At 43.5% G+C, this 14,383-nt stretch overlaps 1 protein-coding gene across 6 annotated transcripts in view; it reads right to left on the reverse strand.

Annotated features, from left to right (window-relative positions):
- PNKP (polynucleotide kinase 3'-phosphatase) overlaps nt 1-14,383 on the reverse strand; it is a 409,941-nt gene that overhangs the window by 187,917 nt on the left and 207,641 nt on the right. For all 6 annotated transcript variants that reach the window (XM_073602264.1, XM_073602267.1, XM_073602263.1 and 3 more), the window contains one exon: nt 12,997-13,068. In XM_073602264.1, the coding sequence (XP_073458365.1) occupies nt 12,997-13,068 (72 nt within the window). The remainder of the gene's footprint in view (nt 1-12,996; nt 13,069-14,383) is intronic.

Below are 14,383 nucleotides of genomic sequence, written 5' to 3' on the forward strand. Positions count from 1 at the left end.
AGAAGTGGAAAATTAGAGGTTCTGTTGAAACCAAACCACTGTCAGGTAGACCAACTAAGATTTCAGCCACAACTGCCAGGAAAATTGTTCGGGATGCAAAGAAAAACCCATAAATAACTTCAGGTGAAATACAGGACACTCTAAAAAAAAAATGTGGTGTGGCTGTTTCAAGATGCACAATAAGGAGGCACTTGAAGAAAGATGGGCTGCATGGTCGAGTCACCAGAAGAAAGCCATTACTACGTAAATGCAACAAAGTATCCCGCTTACAATACGCCAAACAGCACAGAGACAAGCCTCAAATCTTCTGGCACAAAGTCATTTGGAGTGATGAGACCAAAATTGAGCTTTTTGGCCACAACCAGAAATGCTTCATTTGGAGAGGAGTCAACAAGGCCTATGATGAAAGGTACACCATTCCAACTGTGAAACACAGAGGTGGATCGCTGATGTTTTGTGCATGTGTTAGCCACAAAGGCACTGGAAATTTGGTCAAAATCGATGGCAAGATGAATGCAGTATGTTATCAAAAAATACTGGAGGAACAATTGCATTCATCAGCCAGGAAGCTGCGCATTCCAACATGACAAAGATCCAAAACAAAAGATCAAGTCGACCTGTCATTGGCTACAGCAGAATAAAGTGAAGGCTCTGGAGTGGCCATCTCAGTCTCCTGACCTCAATATCATTGAGCCACTCTGGGGAGATCTCAAACACGCAGTTCATGCAAGATAGCTCAAGAATTTACAGGTACTGGAGACTTTTTGACAAGAGGAATGGGCAGCTTTACCATCTGAGAAGATAAAGAGCCTCATCCACAAAAGACTTCAAGCTGTCATTGAAAGGGGCAATACACCATATTAAGAACTGGGGTATGTAAACATTTAATCATGGTCATTTTGGGTAGTTTCTGTTGTGATTATGAAAAATGGCCAAGAAATCACAAATTCTGCCAGGGTACGTAAACTTATGAGCACAACTGTATGAAAGACTGAATGTCTTGGTTTGGCAGCAGAGACTGAAAGAGTTTTGTAGAATAAGAGGGAAGATCTGTGATAGATTCTGTGGCACCCCTTATTGTGAGGTTATTCCTTCGGTTTCTATTGTCTAAATCCTCTACATGGGACTGTAATTGAATAAATGCTGAGGATAATGCTTCATGCACTCTGGAAAGATCATTGAATGCTATAGCAATCTTATCATGTTTGCTTTCCAGAAGATCTGGGCGTGAGCCTAATGCTGCAATTTCCTGAGAGAGAGTTATAGTGGATTTTTGTATTTCTGTCTGAAATTTTGTAAGTAACTTAGAGCAAAGTGTGTCCAGGCTAACATCCAGATCTGCGTTGGTGAGAGGAGTGTACTCACTGTAATCTGCAGATCCTGTACTTTGCAGCTGTTGATCCGTGGAGAGAGAGGAAGAAGCAGGAGAGGTGGGCAGGGAGCCGGCGCCATTGTCAGCCATGCTGTGCTTTTCCTGTGATCTGAGGAGGTAGTGAGTGGGAGATTTATGTGCCCCTACTCGCCTCTTCTTCTTGGATGTCTGCATGCACAGAGGTTCTTGAGTGGGGATACAGGTATTTTGTGCTGATTGCGCTTCTTATTGACCCTGGATTAATGGCTAAAAGCCCTGAGAGAACCAGATCTTTCATCAATAACTGCAGCTCCACTCCATGCCACGCATGCGTCCCTGCCTTTATTTTTCTATATACCTGATGTACAATGTTTGTGCTGTTGGTTGATCTGCGTATCTTTTTATTGCAATGTACAGTCACTTAATATCCTTGTCAAAAAAGTTTGGATAAAAAAAAAAAACAAAAAAAAACAAGAGGCATTTGTATTCTTACTTGAATCTTGGTGTGCTTGGTGTATTTCCTCCAGATCTGTTGAGTAGTCCAGCAAGAAACTACCTCTGCACTTTGCCTCTGTGCAGAAGCTTCCTGTAATACACACCACTCAGCTCTCCCTGAGAAAGGTGACTGTTCTTCTATCTGCCTCCTTCTTTTGGAGGCAGCACAGGTAATGTGCAGGAAAAATCGCCACATTAATTGAAATTCAGCCAGTTCAGCATGAACCGGTCAAGTTATGGTCTGCATGTGTCTGTCTTCACTTGACAAGAGTCGATCGTTTGATTAACAATCATCTGATTAACCTAGGAATTAGGCACAACTTAAACACAAAAGACAGGCAGACAAAACATGGGCAGCATCAAAAGCTTTTCTTCATGCTGTCTTTGCTTTTTATTGGGGGGGCTTGCTAGAAAATGTTTTTTAAAAAAAGGGGGGGGGGAGGCGCTGCACCCCGGTGATCTTTGATCTCTTCAATGTTGACCAGGTAGATCTCCATCTTCAAAGGTTGCCTACCCCTGGTATAAGGGATCCTAAAGACCCTTGGAAAGGCAGTGCGCAGTCACGAATAACAGTTAATGTGGTTCAGAGTAGGGAGCATCTGTCACAGGGGGAGTTCCCAAACCTTTCTGGAGGTGAAGATTCTGCAGTATGTAGATCATGCCCAGTGGCGGTCAGAACTGACCGACAGATTCCCTTGACAACTCAGGAACTATCTAAATCAAGAGAACCAGACTCAAGGGCCAGGCAAAAGAATATGCCTGTTGAAGTGGGGGTTCCCAGGGTGGGGGAAAGGGACAATCCTCTCCCAGACCGGAGACTGGGACTTCTTGGTTCAAAAGGGACCATCTTGGTGTCTTGTAAAGATTTCCAACTCCCTAATCCGGGGGAGAGGTCGAAATGGAATGAGAAGTCTCACGACAAAGGCAGACTGATAAATGGGGATTCTCCAAAAATTTCAAAAGGAGAGGGACAGGGAAAAGCCTGCTAAACATAAAGAAGGGGTGAAAGGTCCACAGAGAGTTGACTTTAACGATAACTTTAGCAAAACATCCTCACTCAAAAGGCCATCTAGTCTAGACAAGATTTGCAGACAATAGGACCCTCTGTATTGCTTGATGAGCTTGAATCCAGGAAACGTCAGGGAGGGTCTCCTGAGCATTCCACAATGGGGATGCCGAGAAGCATAAAAAGGGTGGACATAAGGCCCTCTGTTTTAAGCCTGGATAGGTGCTGGTGAAGCAATCTGAAGGATCAAATCCTTACTAGGGAAATTAGCAGTGGGGCTTGATCCCTGTAAACTTTTTAGGTCAAGGAGGTCCCTTAAAAGAAAGTAAGGGCTGATCAAATGGGATACCAGTTCTAAAGACAGGCTCCTACTAGAGCAGGAATTAGATATCACAGGGTGCAGAGAACTAAAATAAACCTAGGAAGGGCGTGGAGTAGCCTGACTCAAGGGTCTGGAATAGAGGCTATAGGAGGAAATCTGAGCACCAGAGGAGTAAACTAGCAGAAAATCTAGCAGAATTAACAAACAGCACCACAGTTGCATAAGTGGGGGTATACCTTAATGCCAAAGTTTGTGCAGAGGGGATAGAGGAACTCTGACTTTGAGACATGCATCATCAAAGGGACGTAAACTGTTACTGTCTACAAGGCACTTCTGCTGTAGAAGATAAAAGGAGAAGGATAAGGTTGTTCCTCCCTGTCCAGAGACCTCCGAATTGAGGTAGGAACAGACTCCAAAAACCAATGACATTGCTAATAACAGTGTCAAGAGCAGGTCTGAACAGACGACTTTCCTTGAAGGATAACCAGGTCAAAGTGTCCTATTCATATGAACAATAATCCCATGCAAGAAAAAAGTTTAGCTGCTTGGAAGAGGCCACCCAAAACTAAAGTGCAGAGCTCAAGATATTTGATCCACATGTTCCATGACATAAGAGTTTGTCTTTGTTATGTTGGGGGGGAGGCCTTTTTAAGGGTTTACAGTGGGGACGGAAAGTATTCAGACCCCCTTAAATGTTTCACTTTGTTATATTGCAGTCATTTGCTAAAATCGTTTAAGTTAATTTTTTTTCCTCAATAATGTACACACAGCACCCCATATTGACAGAAAAACACAGAATTGTTGACATGTTTGCAGATTTATTAAAAAAGAAAAACTGAAATATCACATGGTCCTAAGTATTCAGACCCTTTGCTCAGTATTTAGTAGAAGCACCCTTTTGATCTAATACAGCCATGAATCTTTTTGGGAAAGATGCAACAAGTTTTTCACACCTGGATTTTGGTGCCTATGACATTCCTCCTTGCAGATCCTCTCTAGTTCTGTCAGGTTGGATGGTAAACGTTGGTGGACAGCCATTTTTAGGTCTCTCCAGAGATGCTCAATTGGGTTTAAGTCAGGGCTCTGGCTGGGCCATTCAAGAACAGTCACGGAGTTGTTGTGAAGCCACTCCTTCGTTATTTTAGCTGTGTGCTTAGGGTCATTGTCTTGTTGGAAGGTAAACCTTCGGCCCAGTCTGAGGTCCTCAGCACTCTGGAGAAGGTTTTCGTCCAGGATATCCCTGTACTTGGCCGCATTGATCTTTCCCTTGATTGCAACCAGTCGTCCTGTCCCTGCAGCTGAAAAACACCCCCACAGCATGATGCTGCCACCACCATGCTTCACTGTTGGGACTGTATTGGACAGGTGATGAGCAGTGCCTGGTTTTCTCCACACATACCGCTTAGAATTAAGGCCAAAAAGTTCTACCTTGGTCTCAGACCAGAGAATCTTATTTGTCACCATCTTGGAGTCCTTCAGGTGTTTTTTTTTAGCAAACTCCATGCGGGCTTTCATGTGTCTTGCACTGAGGAGAGGCTTCTGTTGGGCCACTCTGCCATAAAGCCCCGACTGGTGGAGGGCTGCAGTGATGGTTGACTTTCTACAACTTTCTCCCATCTCCCGACTGCATTTCTGGAGCTCAGCCACAGTGATCTTTGGGTTCTTCTTTACCTCTCTCACCAAGGCTCTTCTCCCCCGATAGCTCAGTTTGGCCAGACGGCCAGCTCTAGGAAGGGTTCTGGTCATCCCAAACGTCTTCCATTTAAAGATTATGAAGGCCACTGTGCTCTTAGGAACCTTAAGTGCAGCAGAAATTTTTTGTAACCTTGGCCATGATCCGGGGATGAGGGCGAGGATGGAGTGAGGCGGTGGTATCGGCTCTCCTGCCCCCAGCACACTATGGACTCATATAGAAGAAGTGGAACGGCCGTGGCTGTAGCCAGGAAGATGCCAAGGACTGGAGCAGTCTGTGTATGGGCGAGCATCTGAGGAGTGCAGAGCAGACCTGGCACGGGGGAGCAGGTACAAGGGGTGACTAGTCAGGGTTAGGAGATGGAAGGCTCACTGTGGACACCATGCCTGGATCGGTGTGTGTCTGGGACTAACATTCGTGCCAATAGTGATGTTGGTGATCTGATATGTGCCCTGCACGATCACACACTCCAAGGGACTGACAGGAGTGGGGCTGCCCAGCTGGCTCATTCCTCTGTGCTGCCTGGCAAGGTGCCAGCTCTTCCTTCCTCTCACTGAGGGCATTAGGGCTGATCCACTGGAGGGTAATTTAACCAGCTCTCTCCCCTCTGCCCTACCTTCTCAGCCCACTACAAGTCCACTTGGCTGTCCAGGATAGTCTGTGGAGCTGAGCCTGTGTTTTTCTACAAGAAGGGAACAGATAGTGATTCACATACCACAGTCAGCAGAGACTCAGGGAGAAGTGAATCAGAGCTGCAGGCACAAACCCAGTAAATGTTGTGTAACTCAGAGATTGCGGTGGATTGTTTGCCCCCGCGCCCCACCCTGCAAAAAAAAAAAAAAAAAAATGAATAACCAGCTGCCACTGGCCAGAAGAGTATGTGCAGAGGTCACCCAATTCAGTAGGATTGCCCTGTGTGTTTGTCTTTGAGAAGACATGTTGCACCGCATAGCAGAAAACCTCTATCCCCTTAGTGTAGCAAGACCTTAACCAAGTAGCTGGTGCCCTATGAGTGTTACAGGTGGCCGGAGGTGACCAAGTGACTGTAGGCAGTAGGTGGAGCAATAGGAAGATGTTGCTTTCTCCAGGCTGAAATGGCAGGAAAAAGCCGCACATTATGTCAGGTCTCAATTCCCTCAGTCTCAACCAGTACCACAAGAAGTGACCAATGGTACCATTTGTGAGCCAGCTCCCCATGCTTTAGCCTGACCAATCTCACTCACTACATGAGTCTTCAGAGACACACCATAGGCTGTGCCATGGCTCTGGATGCCGAAAGCGCACTGCGGCTAACAGAGTAAGCATTCCAAAGTCACATTCTAGGCTAACCCTACAATTTTCACTCCAGAGGGGTCCAGTTATGGCCTTTAAAGCCACTGCTGAGGATACACTGATCTGGACAATTGCTACGTAGAGACCAGCTGAAACTACTGTGTCCACATTAGAGAAATACTTTTTCTTTGTTGTACACTAGAGGATACAGCTCTGCTTTATAGCATCACGTACTGGGACATCCCAAAGTAGTGCCACAACAGGGTAGGCAAAAATAAAACAGAAAACCAGACTAACCATCCTTAAAGAAAATAATACAGGCCAGTCAAACTGCCCCCTAAAAAAAATTTTACACCCAAAAACTGATGCCGACACATCCACCTTGTAAGACATGGTAAATGTATAAACTGAAAACCAAGTGGCCTCCTAAAAAACCTAAGATATTGATGCTTGATGGCGGAAATTCCAGGATGCACTTAGGCCGGCCATAGATGGTTCGAATCTCGGCCAGTTCAGCAGCACCTGCCTGAGATTCAAACCATGTGGACAGGCTGAATTTACCAAGTTGATCTATCAAACCACTTAGGTACAACCAGCCTGCCAGATTCACTTGCGATTGTCGCTAGCGGCTGCTGTCTTCTCCGCCCCCCCCCGTCAGGAGCAGATCTAGCGAGAAATAGTAGCAGTCGAAGGTACAAGAGCCTTACGTGGGCCATTTACAACCACGGATAGGCAATCTGATCTAGGAAACCCGTATGAGACATTTTAGAACACCTTAATGACAACTACATCCAAAGAATGCAAAGGAACTTACGATGGCCTGACTTGGGACAAAGTAACAGAAGCACAATGTCTTCATTCAAGTGAAAAGCTGATATCACCGTGGAAGGAAAAGTCTTGAATACACAGTGTGGTGGGTTTTGCCACCAGTGGGGGCCATTCCTGGGCTGTCTTATTCATTTTAGTTGTACCCGGTGTCCTGCTATGGCAGGTGGCACTATACCCAACAGTGCAGGAAATATACTAAAGCGCTGATATGGACCTAATTGGTGATATAAAAATCTAGCTCAGCTGCATCTATTTAACGTGCTCTGGTGACACAAAAGTACAAAAAATTATATACCAGTAGATATATAATAGTGTGCTTAAACCTAATTACAATAATGTTAAATTATCGCACAATACCAATAATCTTAGAATTGCATCCACAAAAAAATAAACAAATAATCGTGCTAATTGGTGATATAACGTCACAGTACCGGGGCATGATGGGACTGTGACGTCATAATGATGTCACCCGGTGACCACGCCCCATGCCTATATAAGTCGTCGCGCACCTCGCACACAGCATTACAGCGGGAGAGAGCGTCGTGTCAACATTGGAAGAAGAGAAGAGGGAACAAGACGACGGAGAACACCTGGCCACCGCTAGCAAAAGAGTGGCAAAAGAGCAGAAGATAGCAGAGGAGCCCAGCAGAAGAACCGGAAAGCAGGAGAAGAACCAGACACCGGGAGAAGAGGCCGGAGAGCGGGAGAAGAACCAGACACCGGGAGAAGAGGGCGGAGAGAGCGGAGAAGTCGGAAGAAGACCCCCAAAGTCGGAAGAAGACCCCCGGAGCTGCCTAATAAATTACTTTAAAAACCTGTCTAGTGTTTTTTTATTGACACTTTTTCCCCCAGGTGAATGGGTAGGGGTACGATGTACCCCATACTCATTAACATACGGTGGGGGGCTAGGATCAGGGGGCTCCCGGATTGTGATAAGCCCCCCGCCCGCAGACCCCGACAACCAATGGCCAGGGTTGTCGGGAAGAGGCCCTCGTCCTCATCAACATGGGGACAAGGTGCTTTGGGGTGGGGGGGCCGCAGGGCGCCGCCCTGCCCCAAAGCGCCCACCCCCCATGTTGAGGGCATGCGGCCTGGTACGGTTCAGGAGGGGGGGCCACTCACTCGTCCCCACCCCCCTTCCTGACTGGCTGGGCTGCGTGCTCGGATAAGGGTCTGGTATGGATTTTGGGGTGGACCCCCACGCTGTTTTTTCGGCGTAGGGGGTTCCCCTTAAAATCCATACCAGACCTAAGGGCCTGGTATGCCCCTGGAGGGGAACCCATGCCGGTTTTTTATTTAAAATTTGGCACGGCGTTTCCCCTCATGATTCATACCAGACACCTGTCAGCAATGCTTGTCGCTCATCGCAAAAGGAAAAAACACAGTTTTCCTTTCCCGATGAGCGAGCCAGCTCGGCGCTGGCTCCCGCAACGGGGCTCGTAGGTGTCAAATCTCGCCGATAACAGCGTCGAGATTGACACAATATCGCGGTCACCTACTGTACATGAATGAACTTTTAGGGCAACTGAATGATGTTGAAACATATATAAAATTACGAGGTAATCTGACCAAACAGTACAAAAGTGAACTACAGGAATCAATAAAAAGGGGAGCTATGAAGAATCTACTTACGGAGAAGGAAGAAAAATATCTTATACCGGAAGTATGCAGTGTACCAATAATATATACGGTGCCCAAGATGCATAAAGATCAGACCAAACCACCAGGAAGACCCATAATCAATGGAATCTCATCAATTAATGCAAGATTGGGGGAACATGAACAGTATCTCACAAAAGTGAGTACACCCCTCAAATTTTTGTAAATATTTTATTTACCTTTATTTATCTTTTTTATGTGACAACACTGAAGAAATTACACTTTGCTACAATGTAAAGTAGTGAGTGTACAGCTTGTATAACTGTGTAAATTTGCTGTCCCCTCAAAATAACTCAACACTCAGGCATTAATGTTTAAACCGCTGGCAACAAAAGTGAGTACACCCCTAAGTGAAAATGTCCATATTGGGCCCAAAGTGTCAATATTTTGTATGGCCACCATTATTTCCCAGCACTACCTTAACCCTCGTGAGCATGGAGTTCACCAGAGCTTCACAGGTTGCCACTGGAGTCCTCTTTCACACCTCCATGACAACATCACGGAGCTGGTGGATGTTAGAGATCTTGAGCTCCTCCACCTTCTGTTTGAGGATGCCCTACAGATGCTCAATAGGGTTTAGGTCTGGCTAGTCCATCACCTTTACCCTCAGCTTCTTTAGCAAGGCAGTGGTTGTTCTGGATGTGTGTTTGGGGTAATTATGTTGTAATACTGTCCTACGGCCCAGTATTTAAAGGAAGGGGATCACACTTAGCTTCAGTATGTCACAGTACATATTGACATTCATGGTTCCCTCAATGAACTGTAGCTCCGCAGTGCCAGCAGCACCCATGCAGCCCCAGACCATGACACTCCCACCACCATGCTTGACTGTAGACAAGACACACTTGTCTTTGTAATCCTCACCTGGTTGCCGCCACACACACTTGACACCATCTGAACCAAATAAGTATATCTTGGTCTCATCATACCACAGGACATGGTTCCAGTAATCCATGTCCTTAGTCTGCTTGTCTTCAGCAAACGATTTGCGAGTTCTCTGGTGCATCATCTTTAGAAGAGGCTTCCTTCTGGGACAACAGCCATGCAGACCAATTTGATGCGGCGTATGGTCTGAGCACTGACAGGCTGACCCCCTTCACCAATTCAACCTCTGCAGCAATCATATCTCTATTTCCCAAAGACAACCTCTGGATAGGACGCTGAGCACCTGCACTCAGCTTCTTTGGTCGACCATGCTGAGGCCTGTTCTGAGTGGAACCTGTTTTGTTAAACCGCTGTATGGTCTTAGCACCATGCTGCAGCTCAGTTTCAGGGTCTTGGCAATCTTTTTATAGCCTAGGTCATCTTTATGTAGAGCAACAATTCTTTTTTATCAGATCCTCTGAGAGTTCTTTACCATGAGGTGCCATGTTGAACTTCCAGTGACCAGAATGAGAGAGTGATAACACCAAATTTAACACACCTGCTCCCCATTCACACCTGAGACCTTAGAACACTAACGAGTCACATGACACTGGGGAGGGAAAATGGCTAATTGGGCCTAATTTGGACATTTTCACTTAGGGGTGTACTCACTTTTGTTGCCAGCTGTGTGTTGAGTTATTTTGAGGGGACAGCAAATTTACACTGTTATACAAGCTGTACACACATTACTTTTCATTGCAGCAGTGTGTCATTTCTTTAGTGTTGTCACATGAAAAGCTATAGTAAAATATTTACAAAAATGTGAGGGGTGTACTCATTTTTGTGAGATACTGTAGATAGATTTATGCAACCTCTGGTACCACTCACACATTTTTATCTAAGGGATACGAAACATCTAATCCAGATATTGAATACTATTGTAATTAAACCAGAACATAGTTACATAGTAAGGCTGAATAAAGACACAAGTCCATCCAGTTCAACCTGAGTGAGCACCTACAATTGCCCCATCCCCACATATTGCGTCCCATCAAGATGCCTATCCACTATATTATTATTATTTATATATTTAAGGTACCCATGTAGCGCCATCAATCTATGCAGTGCTTCACACACACCCACACCGGTCCCCACCCCCAAGGGGTCTGCAGTCCAAAGTCCCCAACTCACACCCATACACCAGGGCCAATTTTTGGACAGAAGCCAATAAACCTACCAGCATGTCTTTAGAGTGTGGGAGGAAACCGGAGTAGCCGGAGGAAACCCACGCAGGCACAGGGAGAACATGCAAACTCCAGGCAGGTAGTGTTCAAGCGTCAAGAAGGGCTATGGATAAATTCAGCAATTTTATCTCAAAGCAAAAGAGATTCATTCTAAGATGTTTAGCCTTTGGATTACAACACAACTATTTTTGGTTTAATTCTGACTTCTACAGACAGCTAAATGGGATTGGAATGGGAGCAAAATATGCATTAAGTATTGCCAATATATTTATGGCCAAACGGGAAGACGAAGTTATCTACCCTGATGTCCCAAGGCAATTAGTAATGTACAGAAGATTTATAGATGATTGTATTATAATCTGGAATAGGGATAAAACAAACTTAATCCAATTCTTTGAAAAATTAAATGATAATCAAAAAAATATTAAATTGTCCTATAAGATCAACGAGAGGACTATTCATTTCCTGGACTTGGAAATACAACTAGATGGAAATCAAATAACAACCAAAACATTCTTTAAGCCAGTAGAAAGGAACAGCTATAATACCAGTTGATAGCTGTCACTTTAATCCATGGTTAATAAACATAACTAAGGGACAAATGATTAGTCTAAGAAGAAACTGTAGTAGTCGGCATGACTTTTCAGAACAAGCACATAAAGTAGGGGAGAAATTAATCTATAAATGCTATGATAAAAAATTCATTCAGGAGAAAATTCAAGAAGTATCAAATGTACCGAGAGAAGTATTAATCCAAGACAGGGAAAAAACAGTGGGTCAGTATCAAGAGGTGCCTATAGTTCTAGGTTATAATACTCAACATAGACAAATTGAAAATATAATTAAAAAACATTGGTCATTACTCCAAGCAGATAAGCAGCTGAGAACTGTGTTGCTAGTAAAACCACAGTTTATATACAGAAAGGTTCCAACTCTCAGGGATATGATAGCTAAAAATGTCCCAGTTCCACCAAAAAAAAAAAATCACAGGAGTTTACATTCTAACAAGGAAAAGGATTTTTTCCATGTAAAAAATGCTATGCATGTAGGAATACAAATTTCAATGGTCAAAAATGTACCAAAGTCATCTCTAATAGTACTAAAAAAGAATACCAATTGAAAGATTTTATCTTATGCAGGACAGAAGGGGTAGTATACATGTTACAATGTCCATGCTCATTGCAATACATAGGAAGAGCAAAACGACCCATGTGGAAAAGGATACAGGAGCATATACGAAATGTAAGCAATGTTTTTTTAAACGCACAGTGTATCTAGGCACTTTTTACAATGCCACAAAAAAATCCAGTGGGCCTTAAATTCTGGGAAATTGAAATTTTATAAACCCCATTGGAGAGGAAGCCACCGGGTTAGAGAGTTAAGCAAATGTGAATCAAAATGGAATTTGAGGTTGGTACTCTCTCGCCAATGGGGTTGAATATTGATTTCGATTTAAATTGTTTTATTTCTGATTTTAAGGTATTATTTTTGTGTAACCTGTAATCTGGTTATTAATTGATTTGATCCCAGCAATTCTGTTCTGGGTACATCGAATTATAACATTAATTTTTATCAATGAGTTCTTTATATGGAGTTTATTGAATGGTATATCCAATGTCTACCACTAGTTGGAGTGCCGTATAACGGAGTTTTACTACACCGGGTGTGCAATGAGGAGGAAGCCTGCGAGCATCTCTGATCATTTTAAGAGCGTTTTAGCCCTGCTAAATGTGAGTGAATCAGTCCACATTTTCCTGGGGTGTATTTAATCATACAACAATCCTGCGCAATGATATGTTTTTATTTTTGCAAGCAACTTTTTAGAAACTAACAGCTGGGACAACAGACCCTCTGAACCGCGGGAATCCACAATCCCATCAGAGCGTGGATATATGACCTGGAGAGTATCATTGTGTTTTGGATTGATTTGAAGTTGGTTTGGGAATATCACTTCTTCGGGTGATGATCGTTTATTTTACTGGGACTTTTCATACACTTATTGTGTAGTTTATGTACTTCTGTGTGTAAATGATTGTTTCTATTAACAGAGGAGGAAGCATGATTAATTGTTTTTTTTTTTTTTTTTTTTTTTTGTGGATGCAATTCTAGGATTATTGGTATTTTGCGATAATTTATTATTATTGTAATTAGGTTTAAGGGTACTATACCCAATAGGTGATGATCTAAAGCATAGCTGCACCTTACAATAAATGAAGGAGAAAAGGCAAACATCTATGCAACATGCACTGCAAATGGTCTCACCTTTTCGCACAGGTAGTCCCACATTCCAGTGACTGGCTTACGATAGATTCCCATACCAGTCGCAACAAACACCTGAAAGGAAACGTAATGCTTTTTATCCAGCAATATCAAGAGCCCTGTAATAAACTTCTCAAGTTATCCATGAAAAAAGACACAGGCACATTCAGACCCTGTCATGGGTCAGCATTATTCAATTAAGGGCCAAGGCGCATGAGTACAATTCTTTCCTTAGCATTTTGTTACTAGATTTGGAACTGGTAACCGAATTCACCAGCTCACTCAAGTTTTCCAATGCAGCTACTGATGAGCATGACCCACCAGCATTTTGTAGCTGCAAAGGTGTTTTCTGTATCCAACTACAGAAGCAAAGCTGAAGTTAGCTACAAATCACATTCTTGGAGTAGTTTAATCACTTTATGTTGGGGGCGATTTTTTAATTTTTCGCACTTGTTAAATCATCATTTCTGGGAGAAAAATTACTTAGAACCTCCCAAACATTATATATTTTTTGAAAACAGAGGCCCTGGAGAATAAAAATGGTTTATCAAATGCAAATTTTCAGGAAAACATGCACTAAAATGAATTTTAGTGCACACAAACGTAATACCATACCCATCTTTTTTTTTTTTTTTTTTTTTTGTAAAATATAAAAGTTGCTGTTGGGTTTAGTAAATAGATAACAAACATGTCAAGACTCAAAATTGTGTGTGACTGTAAAATGGTGACAAACCACAGTACCTAAAACTTTTTCCTAGGTGACGTTTTAAAAAGCCATATCAGTGTAGAGGTAATCATGAATGATGGCCCTAGATGTACTGCTTTCACTCTGATGTTTGTGGCGATACCTCACCTGTGTGGTGTTTGGAAGGCAACTTGAAATAAATTGTAAATTGGAATAGTCACTCCTACCACACCACGCACTCTCTGCTACAATCCCTGAATACATTTTCCCCTTTTACAAATACCTCCAACAGGGACAGTTTTTTGACACTACCAAGCCCACCACTCAATGGCACAGGGATTACTAACCTTTTGAACTCATCTGCACCAGCACGGAACCTCAGGGTCACTTAATTTCCTTCATCTACTCTCTCCTCCATTCCAGACATAAGGTCAAGGAAGACAAAATAGTACGACAATGGGAATCAGACCTCTCTATGGATCTCACTTCCACTGAATGGGAACGCATATTTACCCTCATTCACAAAGGCTCAATCAACGTTTCAACACAGGAAAATAGATACAAACTGTTTTTGAAATGATACAGGACTCCTGACAGAGTCCACCACTTCCACCCCGCTGTACCCCCAACATGCTGGCGATGCAACGCTGCACCCTACTCCACATTTAGTGGGATTGTACCCTCATTCAGCCATTCTGGTCAGAA

This window comes from Aquarana catesbeiana, linkage group LG10, assembly GCF_042186555.1.
Source record: "Aquarana catesbeiana isolate 2022-GZ linkage group LG10, ASM4218655v1, whole genome shotgun sequence".
Lineage (NCBI taxonomy): Eukaryota > Metazoa > Chordata > Amphibia > Anura > Ranidae > Aquarana > Aquarana catesbeiana.